The following is a 15,588-nucleotide window of genomic DNA, read 5'->3' as shown; positions in this document are numbered from 1 at the left end:
TAGGATTTGGTACACCTCTTAGATCTGACCTATCTGCCTCCCAAGTTCCCCTTCCAATGATGGCCCATCTTCTTCTGAACTCCCATGTAATATACTATATTTTAAGCACAAGACTCTGACCAAGCTGCTCTACACTGGCCACAATTTGAGAGGGGGTGTGGCCCAGATGGCCACGCAAAGCCCCTTTCAACCTGCATGACCTTATGAATCCAGATCTTATGGATCTTACAATCTGTGATCTTACAATTCCTATCACTTGCAACAGAAGAGACAAGAAAAAGAAAGGGAAAAAAAAAGGAAAATCTGACACCTGGCATGCCAAGAAGTGTTCTTCAGAACAGTACCAAAACCAGAGAAGAAAACAGAAAAAGAAGGGCATTAAGTAAGCAGTAAAGCAAGTGTTTTGGGGAGAGCAGGGGAAGTGCACTAAATATTCCCTCCCCAGTCTGAGGATCCAAAACCATTTGGATCACAACTCAACATAAAATCAAAACCTTGAATTTGATGCCTGCAAATACAAACAACAACCACTGTCAACAAGACATGTAGTAATGGACTACAAAATACTAAGTATTTTCTTGGAAAAAGCGAGCTGGAGTCAGAATTCTGACTACATATTATTAAAATTATCATGAACATCAATTCAGATACCAACATTACTCTTACTGTTCTTTGTGTAATTAATCACAAAAGTGATTTGAGATTACTTTGAATAAAAGCCATTCCTTCATGTGTATATCCACCTCAGTCTTCCATGTAAAACTGTAGGTCTCCCTATCTATAATTTCATAATGGAATCTTATTTTAAACTCTTGAAGTTAAGACACAATTCTGAGTAATAAAAATACAATAAGAATTGAAAAAGAAAGCATTCATGAGGGATGATTTTATCTGACTACCTGAGAGAACAATAATTTCCTCTCACATTCTGATATGACAGATATCAAAGTATCCTTTGAAAACTTAGTTTTGGTAGCAATCACAGAACAGCAATTTTTGGTGCTGTCTTGAATATATGTTTGCCTTATCTTCCAAAGCACACAAACCATGAAAGCAGGTATATCAAGAACAAAGATGTTTTGGAAACTGCAACAGAAGTAATTTTGTTTGCTTTCCAATACAGCAGTGACATCTCACATATAAGAATGTAGTACCTTGTAGGATTTCAGTGGGTTTGAATTTCATCTTACTTTCTACTTTTTGCTTAATCACCAACTCGTTTTGACACTGATGTAGGATATGCAACAGGATCTCAAGAGATTCAGAGAGTGATGGGCAGCCAGCACTGCATTCTAATACAGTAGAGAGCTGACTATAGTGTCTTGATGTGCATTTATGTCAACGCATTTACATAAATCCTTCTCTCATGGATTTCTTCACTGTAAAATCCCTGGCTGTGAGTACTGTACATGCATAGATGTGGAACAGAAGCGTCCATGGGTTGCCTGTCATCCACTCACTGTTCCTTGCTTACTGGCATGAGAGCCATACTCCTATGCTATTTCTATTATATGCTATAGTGAAAAAATAAAAACAGATAAAATAAATTCTACATAGACAAGTTTTAAACTCTCAGGAGGGCTTTTTGCTGGGCTTGTCAAACATTTTCTAAGTCCATACAAACCAATTCAATCAATTACATGCAGAAAAAACTGGTTGATTTTTTGATTTTTTTTCCCAGGGTTAATTTTCTATTGAGAAAAATGCAGTCTATGAGACACAACTTCCTGGAGAAGACTGGGAAGGTGCTGCTCCACTGCTGCTGTGGCACCATGAGGAGTAAGGTCTGCTCCAGGCTCCCCAGGTTTGATTCAGCATGTGAACTACGGTGGAGACCAGACAAAACTGCACTCTGGAACCTGGACTCTTAACACAGTAATATCCTTAGAGAGGGTGTGAAACAAAGGAGAAGCCACACAAGTAGCTCTGAAAGCAACATAGGTCTGATTTGCATATGACAGCCACCTGATTTTAAACTTTAAACAGAATGCAATTTTGCTTTAAAAGCATACACTTCCAGTATATTTGTGAATAACACTACCTCAAAAATAAAAACCATAAACAAGCTTAAAATCTCATAACATTCATACAAAACAAATACAAGGGTAGAAGAATCACTGGGTACATAAATAGCTGTCCTTTCTCCCTGAAGGGCATCCCACTTGAAAACAGCCATGTTAAATGCTCATGTCCAAGTTCCTGTGCTCATGGTTTTCTGGGAAAAGCATCAGGACTTTGAGCTCCTTCAATATGAAATGACAAAGTAACTACTAGACAAGTTATGTAGTCAGCCTGAACGACACAGAAAGTTACATATTTCAAAATGTTTTTTAAAAAACACATAAACCCTACTTTAAGTTTTAGAACAGCTTCCTGAACTTCTTTGTTTCTCACTTCCAGGCTGAAATGTTCCTCATCTCCCAAGTGAAAAATAGGCATGCAGGTTGAGTCTTTAATGAAATTCTGTCCACTTCAGAAGAAACCATTAATTTCAGTTTAGTGTCCTAACAGAGCACTAAAATAACACTCTTCTGGTTCAGAGTATTTCCACTTCTTTTTTTTTAGTTTTTTAACTAATTGCATTTCCATGTATTTTCAAAATACCACCACTTAGTAGAAAGGTTAAGTTTCAAACACTTCCTAGTTTTTCCTACAAGATAATGCATACCTGAAAGACAATCATTTAATCCTCTACAAAACCTTAATTACTTGACTTAAAAGAAGATCTCTGTAGAGTAAGAGAACAAAGGGGACATACAAAGTGGATCAGATTTCTGGACAGGCAATATTTCCCTGTCTTACTGCTGAAATTATGGTCTTCCAGCTAGTAATATGTTATCTTATTTTCTTTTCTACTTTGTAACTGACCTACATGCAAACAATGCTGATTTCATGTCTAGTGGAAGAAATGTAATTAAAAGCATTGATTAGCCACTGACTGCAACAAAACCAACACTCACTCCATAACAAAAGAACTTCAGACAAATTAAATCCTCCAGCAGAGTTTGAAAGATGTTTATTAGCACTGACTGGAATGGAACTGAAGTACAAAAAACCAGTGAAAAATCCACACACACCTGCTCAGATCCTTAACCAGGCTCCAATGCATGAAGTGCTGCAGCCACTGTGCTGGTAACAGGGTAAGATTTGAACTGACTCACACCAATGCCAGGTTTTGTTTGGTGAAAGGAGCTTTTATTTCAGCCTCAACTCCTCTGAGTGTCACATTCCCTTCACAAACATACACAAATATAAGCAGTACAAATTCTGGTGATGCCCTGCCTCCTCCTCTCCTTTTAAAATGTCCAGCTTCAATTGCAAAAAATCAGTTTATTTATTTATGCTTCTGTTTCTAAAGTAGCTATATTAGAGATGTTTACATTTCTTCTCCTTGAAAACGTTCATATAATCTTTACCACATTAGATTAAGTTCAAAATTGAAGTATGTTGCAAAGCTTAAAGGAAAAGATCTCACATCTACTTCTACAAACCTAACATGAGGAGGGATGACACATCTCAAAATTAAACAAAACATCCTTAAAATAGATGTGCTGAAAAGCAGGCTATGAATCAAATTTGCCCCTATTAGAAAAAATATATTTGAAGTTCTCTTCAGATCTGGTAAATCCAAGTTAAAAACTAAAAAAAATAAAAATAGATCCCTAAAAGCAGCAACATAAGAAGCAGCCTGGAACAATGACCGTATTAGGAAAGACTGAAAGAATTGTGATTGGCTCTGAATTAAGGAAGGAGAGTAAAGGATATTATGGCAGGAGTATGTAAAAAAATTACTGTCACAGAGCTATTTTTCCTAACACGTTGCTTCCTCATACCACAAAAAAAGTATCACTGGCCAATGAAACTGGAAGACAAAATTAAAAACTTTATATATAATGTGTAATTAGCTTAAAAACTGCAAGAGATCACTGTAGTAAAAGACTGTAAAAAAGACTTGCATAACCCTGTGGTTGTGTAGGAGTTAACAAGATCACCATCAACTTGATTGTGAAGGATTAAAATGCTCATGGAATAAAATCACCTTTCAAACTTCACACCAGCTCAACTGATTATGGTCTAGGAAAAACCCTTCTCTGGGCTGGGTGTTCCTCAGCCACCAACTGCAGGATGTTTTGTGCAGTTGTTTTTTGTTTTCATCATTAATCACAATCTGCCATGTCTGCTGCTGATTGCTTTCACACACAACATGTCAGATTAAATGCACCATTTCCATTTCTGGCCTTCCATCAAAATTCTTCAAACTGTGGAGTTTTTAGCTTGTTCTTAACCACGACTGCCAGAGGGACTTTTTCAATATCTATATTTTATTTATTTTTTGTGCACGCAGATAAACAGAGATCTTATTTTTAGCTCTGGTAAATGACAAAAATGAGCTTTCAGAACATTCCATTCCTCCTGCAATTAAATTACGGAAACAGAACTAAAGTGTAACTCTCAGATCACGTGTTACTGCAGCACTACTTCATTACTTTAAGAATGAGATTTCAAAAGCTTAGTGCTCATTTCCATGCTGAAAGCCCTGAATATTTTGAAAGCTTGGATAGCCTTTTTCACCCCACCATCAGTACTTCAAAATCTCAAACTCTCAAACTCTTTACAGACACTGCATTATTTCATTCATCTCTGGTTTGTGTATTTCAAAGAATAAAAACCATTCTTGGTACAAAATAGTACCATCAAGAGTTCCAGTATTTCAATCAAACCACATTTTCCTAATGGAATAAGAAGACCCACAAGCAAATTTTCAACAAATGTCAGAAATGTACTTAAAACCATTTGTGCCAAGTTCTTAAAAATGGAGAGTTGTACTCTGTTTCTCATTTCGTGTGGTAACTGAATTTATTTTTAGGCTTTTAATGAAAGCCTTACTTGAAATAAATTATAAAGGAACTCCCATGCAGAATCTAAAGGGATCTATAGAGCAGGTACAATGGAGATTGTATACTCATATACATACTGTTGATCTTCATGCACATTGATCCTGCAGCATAATGTTAAAATAAGTCATAACTGAAGAGATTTGGAAAAAAATTACAAAATCAAAATTATAAAAATCAAGAGTTTCAATATGTTGTTAATCACTTTCTAACAGCATTCAATAATATACTTCACATACTTAAAGCTTCAGGTATTTTAAGTTCTTACATTTAATAAGTTAGACCATAAAAGCCTTTCTGCCTTTTTTGATTAAACAGTATTACAATATGTAAATAAGTAAAATAAGAGCAGCCTTACTATTTCCATCAAGATGTTACTAGTTTTTTAGTATGAGATCTCATTATAATGGAATCCACACTTGCTAAAATCGATGATGCCCATTTACATCACAAATACAAAACCTAAAAAAATCGCAAACAGAATAAAAGAAGAATCAAATCTCACCCATTCTTGAAATACAAAACATGTGCTCTTTGAAGTCCTGTTTCCAGGAAAAAACCAAGTTCTTGTTCATGTGCAGTGGGCCCTGGCTTAGGGCTTCTGTTTTGTATATTGGCATTAATTACCTAATAGAACAAAAAAAAGAGAAAAAATGTATTTAGAAAAAAAAAATCAAGTTTTGTGTACTTTTACACAGAAGCTAATACTTAATGTTAGAGAAATCTTTGCCTGTAGGTGGTGGCTAGTAAACTATTGCTATCCTTACCTCCATTGTCATCCTTTTCACTTCTGGCTAAACCCTTAAATGTAACTTATCCACCAAGCAGAAATACTGATGAGCAAAGTTTTATTATATTTTTTCAGAATTTTTTGTGAAAAATGGTATAGAGAAGAGAAGAATGTGAAAAAGCTTTCTGCAGCCTTATTCAGCTAGCAGCAGGTGATGGTAGCAAAATTCTAAACTCCTGTTAAGTTCAAAAAGACTGCTGCAGAGAGCAGTAACATTAAAAGCTATCTCCAGAGTCATTTCCAAAAAACAACTTAGAAATAACATAATTGTATTACATCAACATTAAAAAAGCTGTCAAAATGGAGAGCTATCAGCTTTCATTCACCTTCACGTTCACTGCACAGTCTACCAGCCACTAAAAGACAGTAACAAAGCCCATGAGAAAATAAAAACCGGTACATATTTCAAAAACAGTGTGAATGACTTGTTTTCCTCCAGCACATCAAAGTTTGCTTTCCCATTTCCTTTGTCTGCATGACCCCAACTGTGCCCCATAACCCCGTCAGAGACAGCAGTCAAGTGACAGACCTGAGGCTTGGGAGCAATAGGCCTCAAAGAGAGGGTCAGATGGATATTGCCATTCCCTTCACTCTAATGGCTTTCTCAACCAAAGAACAGAGCCCCTGGTGTATTGTGTTGTGTCCAAACAGATCTCTAAGTGTAAATAAAAAGCAGTAGTGTATGTATGGTCAGGCTTCCCAAACGAAGATTTGGGGAGGGCTCTCCCCACGTGGGTGTGCCCTTCCAGCCTGCACAGTGGATTTTTTAGGTGAGGCACAGCGTGCGCAGAACTGACCCACTGAGCTTGGACAGTGACAGTGAAGTCCTCGGGACTGTCACAGCACCCGGTACTAACCGGGGCTGACCCTGCTCAGCATCTGAGACCTGACGGGATGGGATGGCAGGGAGGCATTGAACTGCCAGAGGACGGTCCCACTGAGACTTGGAACTCAGGACCTTGGGATTCAGAGTCCAGAGGGCTATCCATTACACCATGGGACCGCCCCCAGTAGTGTGCAATTCCTACAAATAAAGCGTACCAGAAATTTTCTTTTCTTTAAAAAAACACTTAAAATAACACTTAAAGAGTTTCTGCTAAGTGGTAGTACACCGAAGACAAGGTTAATGGTGTAAATGAAAATAAGAGGAGGAAATAAAAGACCCTGTGTATCCCTTCAAACTCAGGTAAAGCCTGAAGCATTTAAATCCTGCAGTGTTATGCTCTCACCAAATGAAGAGCCTAAGTTTGAATTTCATAATTAGCAATCCCTAATTTATAAGAGGGGGGGAGCAGTAAATTGCCTAATGCTCTGCAGAACTGTCCAGAGGTTATATTTTGTCTAACATTACGAACCTCAGATGTAACAGCTTCCATCAATAAAAAACAAGGCTCCTACATACAGACCTAGTACCTTGGATTTTGACAGTAACTGTAGTTCCATACATACATATGGTAAGGAATATACCAATGAGATAAAATTACAAATTACAAGAACATTGTCCTGACTCAATTTATAGAAATACTAAGATTTATCTGAAGTTCACCTATATTTTAAAATCATATGTTTATCTGGCTATCATATCTGATTATTTTTCCACTGCTTTGGGATTGTGCCTGTTAATTGAAGCAAACACACCTTCAGTTACTGTTCTGGACACCGCAGTGATACTTCACTGTACAGGCTGACAGGTACAATGTTAGGTCAGAATTTTACCTTCTAGTGGTTTATAAAGGAGAATTCAGGTGCACTTATGTTATTGGCTTCAAAAAACCACCAATATTAATTTTCAATCTTCATAGTTTCACTTTGAATTCAAATCTTTTAAAGAATGATCTGAAAATCCAGGAAGTATACAAACACAACATAAATGTTCCAACATGTGTGTCTGAAAGACACCATAATCCCATGTGCATGAATGAACCACCATGAGTTAACCAGAGGCCTCAGATCAGCATCTTGAACACACACAGTAGCTCAGAGGAGCTCTGTCCCTCCCAGCACTTACTCCAAGAGGTCACGAGAGAACAGTCAGAAGGACAACAACCAGACATCCATTCAGGAACACTAATTTATTGTCCAATTGTAGGTGTGCATCAAAGTCTTATGAAAAGAAATACCAGATACCCTTTTGTTGACCTACCAAGATGTTATTAACACCACTCAGGTGAAAGATGAGCCACACAACTCTTCAATGAAGAAAATCTCCCCATCTTACCCTTTCTATCTCCTGGAGGTAGAGGAGAGCAATGTCCCCAGCCTTCTCATAGCATGTAACAACTTCTTGCTCACGGTCCACGTGCAGATTGCTGGCTGAGGAAGAAATTGGCAGCTTCTCAAGGCAGAGACCTGTGAGGCAAAAAAAACTTCCAATGAAGCATTAAAAGTTAGTCACATAATATTATACCTAAAATATGGTCCAAGTTTAAGCCCCTTTAGTCAGGAGAAGAAACAAAGGAAATGAAGGTATGGTCCCCTAATACAGACACAAATAAATATATAAATAACATTTAATAACAATTAATAATTATAAATCTAGAAGCTGCTTTTTTTTAAAGTAATTTTGATTTAAGAGGCATTATGACAATGGACCACAAAAGTACCTAGTGTCTTTCTACACCAGTTTTACATTACTGAATATGTCTTCACTTTTCCAAAATGATCACAGAAACCAAGGCCCAGAGACTCAGGGTAATATTAACTCAGCTACTGAGCAAGGCAAAAGCATCTATAAAAACAAATACATTTTAGAAAATCAAGGTGATAGGAAATGTCATTTTTGTACATAAATTTAGAAGAGGTAACACAGGCTCATCAAGGCCATGTGAGTCTTTTCTGCTCAGGACTTATCCAACAAATATACTATGCGGTGCTTCAAAGGAAAAAAAAAATCTTTGCTTGTCTCAAATAAAAACTCTACAACTCTTAATAATATATCCTATACAAGTCACTTCTATTACAGTTACTTTCAAGACAAGTCAAGAGCTGGAAAAGACCTCAAGAATATTAATCCATTTATCTGACCAAAGAATCCATCAACCCCTGACACTTCTCTAAGCTGTTCTTAAAAAGCTTCTGACAACAGGGATGTCTTGCCCTTCATATGCAACTTATTACAGAGCTCAACTGTTCTCACGGTTAGTATTTTTTCCCAGTGTCTACATCTCCCTCTCTAAACTAATTACTTCAATTCACCGTCAAAGAGAGATTATTCCGTTCTTTACAAAACATTTTTTCAATGTTCATCTAGAGAGAGAGACATGCTTGTAACAAAGACTGTCAGTGCTCACTCATTTCTTTTTTCATGCTTCCTTGACAGCTACTCATCTTTATCTACTCTTGACACTCTCCAACAGGTTACCTCTATCCTGACTCACTGTGCCCAAACTGGATACACGGCTCCACCTGAGACCCCAACAGCACTGAGCAGAGAAGATTAAAGACTTCCTGGTTTGCACAAAGGATACTTTAAAAAAGAAGTATTAAAAATCAGCAGAACTTCAGTGTCTTGCCTTACATAATGATCAGCAGAACTTTAGTGTGTTCCCTTACATATTAGTAAAAACTCTCTTCTGTTTATGATTTGCAACAGATGACCAGCTCATATTCTGCAAGCCAACTCAACTACCTCATCTTATATTTATTTGAATAGTGAACTGCATTTGAAGTAGCACTTTCCACATGTTAAGAGATTTATTTCAGGTCATTCTTCCAGCTTGTCAGCAGTAAACACTGATCCTAAACTGCCTTCAGCTGCTCCCTCAATAATATAATCCACAATTTAAATGACAATATTCTCAATTCATCACTGAAAGTTTTGAGGATCCATTTCTGGAGAAACTAAACATGAAAACAATTAGAAAACACATTATATATTGGGAAGAAGTCTGTAGAATGCCAGGTAGTACAAATCCAGTTTGGAGAACAGTTTATCAAAGGATTACTGTCAATCAATAGTGTAAGCTGGGGACAGTATTTTTCATCGCCACTACAAAAGAAAAACCCAGTTTGGGAAGACAGAGACAAGTAATCTGGAGTTTATTTACTGATAAAACTGTGCAATATTTGTGGGTTCCAGATTATTTTGGAACATCTGTGGATCATATGGTTTATCTGCCGTTTCCAGTAGGCAAGTCAAAGGACAGAGGAAAAACCGTGAACTGCTATTTTATGCCTAAGTCAACAAATATGTTTTTTCAAGACAGAGAGAGCTGCATCAATAGATAAAGATTTCTGGGTTTGCTCCCTGTTTGCCTTAACATGGACATGTAAAATCCAAGTGTATTTGAGTAGACAGCTCTTAGTGTTCCCCATGTGACATGCAAAGCAATCCTGGGTAAGTTCTCCAGAAGCTGCACACACAAAACCTCCTTTCATCTCCTTTTAAAGAAACTTCATGTTTAGCTTATATACTTAGAACAAACAATTATACAGATCATGGCAAACATTTATTAGTAATTTTAAAAGAGAAACAGGAACAATCTGAGTTATTGCTGTCAAGGAACTCCCACAATTTATTTCAGATCTTAGAACAAACCCTGCTAATTTCACTGAAGGGAAGGACTTATTTCTAGAAGTCCTCAGTCAAAGATTGTGACTTGCTTGCAGAGTATTTTTTTAGAAAGCTAAGCATGGGGGCGGTTTTCCCCTCTTCAATTCCCTACTGCCATTTGCAAAGCAATTATTATAAAGGAAAAAAGAAAAAGAATAGAGAATATAATATAATATAATATAATATAATATAATATAATATAATATAATATAATATAATATAATATAATATAATATAATACCTCTTACTTTCATAGTTACTGCAGATGCACTGTCTTAGGAACTGTCCATTGCTACAGACAATGTAAGGAAACATAAACAATTAATTTCTCTGATTTTTCAAGTACCTTGTATTGCCCACCCCATTATATCAAGACTCAGGGCAGAAAAGTCTCCACCAACTGTCAGGATGCAGGATCTCCTCCTCTGTGCCTGGCTTCTTACATCTGCTTCCCAGAGAAGGCATCAGGAAAAACGTCAATGTCCCCTTCCCTCAGTACACTTGAATCTAAGGGGAGTTTCTCTGGCTAGCTACTCTTTTAAACACAGACTACTTATGGAGAATTAAATTCCATTCTGGATGAAACACAGAGCAACATAAGCAAAACCTTCCCAGAGTTGAACACAGCATTTTGTCTCTACATTGGCACAGCTTTTCTAATGCCATAGTTACACTAGTGCTTCTAAGGGTCTTGAAGTTTCACAAAGTCAAAAAAAAAAAAAAAGAAAAGAAAAAAGCCAAAAATAATCATCATCTTTTCTGAATTGAATAACTACTCATGACTCCCAATATGACAATAAAACCACAACAATATTTTGGGATTTCTTTTAATATCATCTGAGACAACTGTTGTAGAACTGCTCACAATTTTCTCTAAAAGTAATGAATTCTAATCTTTGTATTTTCTTAAGAGTACAAAACAGACTTTTACAGTATCTTTTAAATAGAAGAGCTCAGTTCTTTTTCACATAAACATTTGTTTCCTAATAACCATTTGCCAGCCAGTCCTTGCTGCAGTACAGCCCTTTGACAGACCAGCATCTTGCGGGGAGGCTGAAAAGTTCAAACAAAGTAAAAGCTGATAAAAGCACTGACAACTGTTGCAGATCCTGCAGTGAGTGCTGCTGAACACTCGCCAAAGCAGAACTGCTGCACACCAGTACGCAGAGTGGACATCAAGGGAGCTGTTTGCTCAGGAGAAAGGAGATGGTTTAACCACAGAATTTACAATTTTCCTGTGAACTGCCACAGGTGCTCCTATAAGCATCTATGATGAAAAACACCAGACTCCACTGTGACACCCATTCTTCCAGTGGCATGAGAAAAAATAAGCTAGAAACACTAATTTTTAATTTGTGCCCAACCTTTTTTTCCCTCTCCTCACTCTGCCAAAGGAAGGATTCTGAAGAAATTCCAAGGATTTGGAAGAAACTAAGAAAAAGACACTGCCAAACAAGTTACTTAAGTCCTAAAAGGTTCTATTTTAATAAGAAGCATATTATTTTCATCAGTGTTTGTATTTCAAATACCAGAGCTAAAAGCAGCACTGAGAAAGGAGGACAAAGGTCTGGGTTCCCCCAGTCCCTGCTCCAGCAGAGCAGAACTCACAAACACAGGCATAAGGTTCCCCCCATGGTCTGCAAACTGTTTGTGACAGCCTGAGCCATCTGCACAGCGAGGCAGCAGGAGGGAACCCAAGCTGAGCTCTTGACCCACTGCCTAATGAGGCTGGAGATCCCCTGCATAATTACTAAACCAGCTTTCATTTAGTGTCCTCCACGAAAAGCTGCTTGGTGTCTGCTGACACAGGCAACAGTGCCATTACAGTCGTGTATGATTAAAGTTAAGTGCGGCAACTTTTCAGAACTGCAAAGCAGCAATTCACAGGCACCCGACACTTCCACTGAACCTAATGAGTGGTTCCATGTTTCTGTAAACAGAACTAATTAATAGCCAATCATTTAACTTAGTAAATGCAACATTAACTTTGAATATGGATCTCACCTTTCTCAACATACATCATCTCAATGTGAACACAGTTATTCCAACAGGCAGTCAAGATATAAACCAGCCTGCACTGGGACTGCAATGTCACAGTCTAACCCACAGACATTCCCACTCACATACTCGTTAGTGTAATACAGCACAGCCATCTCAACAGAGATCTGGAGTAGTCTACTGATCTATACACTGTTTTAATTATAAACCCATTTTCTTTACTAAAATCAAGTTTACAAAGTTGCAGACCTTAGGAAATGTCAGACCTGTAAATTTCTATTTCCTCTACAGCATTTTACAAAGGATCACCAATTTGTAATGCCAAGCATTATAAATTCATATTTTCAATTAGGTCTTTTGACTTACACAGCAGTATCAGAATTAAATTATGTAAAATTTCAATAAGCTTACTTTTTTAGTTACATAAAAATTTGCTATTTAGGAGTTCCCAAGAAGTTGCATCTCCTCAAATTAACACCTCAATATCCCACTGTGAATGCATCTCATCTCTGCTTCCATAAGCAAACAAACTTGCTTAGAAACACAGGAGATACTGCCATGCACAGTATTTGAATAATGTCTATGTGTGCTTTCCAGTATATTACCCCATTCATATACTGCTGAAAACTTGCAGAAACCTAATTGTCCTGTTCCCCGAGGCCATATCCCTAGGGGAATTTTAACTTCAGCCATTATTAAAATGGACTCTAAATATATGTATGGTAACAGTGTGTAACGATTTTTTTCTGACTGGTCTAGTAAGAAAAGGAAGTAGCAAAAGGGTTAGGTTAGGGTTAGGGTGTAACCCTAATTACACAAGCTTAACGTGAAAAAAAAGTGAGACAAATGCACTCTTTACTTCTTTATGGATTTTTTTACTTTTGTTACTTCTGTTATTTTATCTCTTCATGAATTCAAGCTCTTGCTCATTCTCAGAACTGAGCATTGCCAATTTAACTGATCTAGTAAAGAAAGTAAACAAATGTCTATTTTAGAGAACCTCCTGGACAAGGGAACCTTCACTATCTATCAGAAGAGAGTCCTTCCTACATAGATACTCAAATACCAAGCATATAATACAGGCAGAAACGTGCAAAATCCCTCTACATTTTACTTTGAGACAAGATGTCCACAATCTCAGGACTTTCCTTCCTTTTTCCTCCCTCTGCCCAGCCTCATTTCTTAGCTTTGCTCAAGCTGCATAACACAGCTCTAATAACTGCTACTGACACCACAGTTTTATTTGTGGCAGAAATAAAAATCTGATTTCTTTCTGTACTGCTCCTTAAAACTTCCTCCTAAAGGTATGACACGCTCCTGTGTCCAACAGGCTGCAGCTTCAGAGAGCCAATGCTCACATATCTGCCCTCAGGGCAACACCTTGGACCAACAGTCACGCAAACCTGCCCATTTCCTCAGCAATATCATCCTTCTAGGCCCATTTTCCTCTCTCATCACACCCTCTTGAAATAAGCTGGCACCTCCAACCACAGGCATATCACTACAGCAAATTGTTTTACTGGATGCTTCTCCTCTGCTTTTGTGTCAAATGAATTTAGAGGCAGATGGGGGAAAAGCTAACCAGCAATCCACATAAATATTCTCATGTTTTTGCAAATAGTAAGTGGTCCACTGATTTCAAAAGCTCCATCTATTCAATTTATGTTTTGTACTATATTTTTAAAATGTCTCACTGAATGTCTTCAAGGCTTTGAATCTTTGAAAATTATGTATTTAATATAAAACCCATAATTTTACTAATACTCTATCCCACACACCACCTTCTACATACCCATACAGAGCCATTACTCAGAAGCACAGCATCAAAATTAGCTCTTTTAAAGAAATCAGAAGGTCTAATCAGAATTGTATTCTATGGGCACACACATATATAAAAGTATGCTAGTCCATGAAGTTAACTACATAAAAGAAAATTATTCTCTACTACGACTCCATTTTTAACCTGTGAATTTGAGGAAATGGTGAAGAAAGGCAGGAAAACATCAGAATCACACTCCATTCAGTGTACTGTGTGGTAGTTACCTCCTTGCAACTTTTGCACAAGGGATATCTAAACAGAGCTCAGTCCTGGCCTATTCTAACGAAGTTCCCAAGGCTTTGAATCGTGCACTCACGTGGTTAGTCTGCTCTGTGCTGCTTTAAGGGACACGGCAGCAGGTAACTTTTCATCTTACCTCTTCTAAGTCAAGATGAAGCACAAGACATCAGCATTAGCAGTGGGTTTTGTTGTCAGAAGACAGGAAAAAACTAAAACCAACCTGTCTATGAGCTCTTCCGTCTGATAAAATACAGCTGTGCCTTTATCACCACACCAACAATTTTGAACACTTTGTGTTGGAGGAGCGACAGACAGGAACCACCTTCCAGCCCTGCTTGGGCACTGATACCCTCTGATCCCCCACACATCCAGGCTGGCAAAGAGCCACATGTAAATGAAACAGAAAATATTTCAGAGGTAATTTGATAGGTTTTTCTTAAGATTTTGTTGAAATTTTACAATGTTCCATTTTGACAAATCTAGAGAGACTTTGGAAGATCTGAAGTAGCATTTCTCTGCCCACACATTTTCAAGAAAATAATAACAACCTTTCGTGCTGGGTTTGAGAGTCTTTGAATCCTTAGCTTGACTTACTATCATTCCATATTATGCCTCTTCTCACATACAGTCTTCTGAATATGCTGTCCTTCACTAAAGCTGTAAGCAGCACAGAGAAATAAAAGCATTCTTTTAAAGATGTAAGTGAATTTAACTCATTCATGTAATAAAAAAATTTGAGAAACTCCTTTGTGAGTGTGCTGCAGGCAGTAGATGGCTTTAGTTCTTTGGTTTAATAACAGTAATTCCAAGCTAAAGACTGCAGGGGTGAAATCTCCTGGACTATTGTAATGAAGACTTGTAAAGCAGACTATTGTAATTCAATGAACACTTTGCAGGGAAGTATTCAAACAACCCTGATGGGTAATGTATGCACACTCAACTCTGAATCAGAGTCTGAAAAGGCAGAATTTCCCTCTTTGGATTTTTCTCACATCTTACTTTCTTACAACATAAATACATACAAACATACATTTACATATATGCACATATATATACACACACACATAAACATGGACACCTCTCTGAGACCTAAACATGTCTTTAGCAATCTTGGTTCCCTGTCCATGTTGCAATTCCACTCTTTCTCCCCATCACTGTCACTACTGCTGTTCCTCTTTCGCTTCTTTCTAGGCAGCAGTAGACACAAGTCCAGCAAAATTTAGCTTGAACCTGACCCTGAGCCCATGTTGCCCTTCACAGCCTCCATACACACAGAATCCTTCTTTGCTGTGAA

General features: G+C 37.5%; 1 protein-coding gene across 2 annotated transcripts in view; it reads right to left on the bottom strand.

The window, feature by feature from the left end:
- TTC7B (tetratricopeptide repeat domain 7B) overlaps window positions 1-15,588 on the bottom strand; it is a 121,454-nt gene that overhangs the window by 83,459 nt on the left and 22,407 nt on the right. For both annotated transcript variants that reach the window (XM_071557676.1, XM_071557677.1), the window contains 2 exons: window positions 7,904-8,034; window positions 5,401-5,522 (listed from right to left, as the gene is read on the bottom strand). In XM_071557676.1, the coding sequence (XP_071413777.1) occupies window positions 5,401-5,522; window positions 7,904-8,034 (253 nt within the window). The remainder of the gene's footprint in view (window positions 1-5,400; window positions 5,523-7,903; window positions 8,035-15,588) is intronic.

The sequence above is a fragment of the Pithys albifrons genome, chromosome 6 (assembly GCF_047495875.1).
Source record: "Pithys albifrons albifrons isolate INPA30051 chromosome 6, PitAlb_v1, whole genome shotgun sequence".
NCBI classification, from domain to species: domain Eukaryota; kingdom Metazoa; phylum Chordata; class Aves; order Passeriformes; family Thamnophilidae; genus Pithys; species Pithys albifrons.
This window is presented reverse-complemented; position numbering and strand designations above follow the sequence as displayed.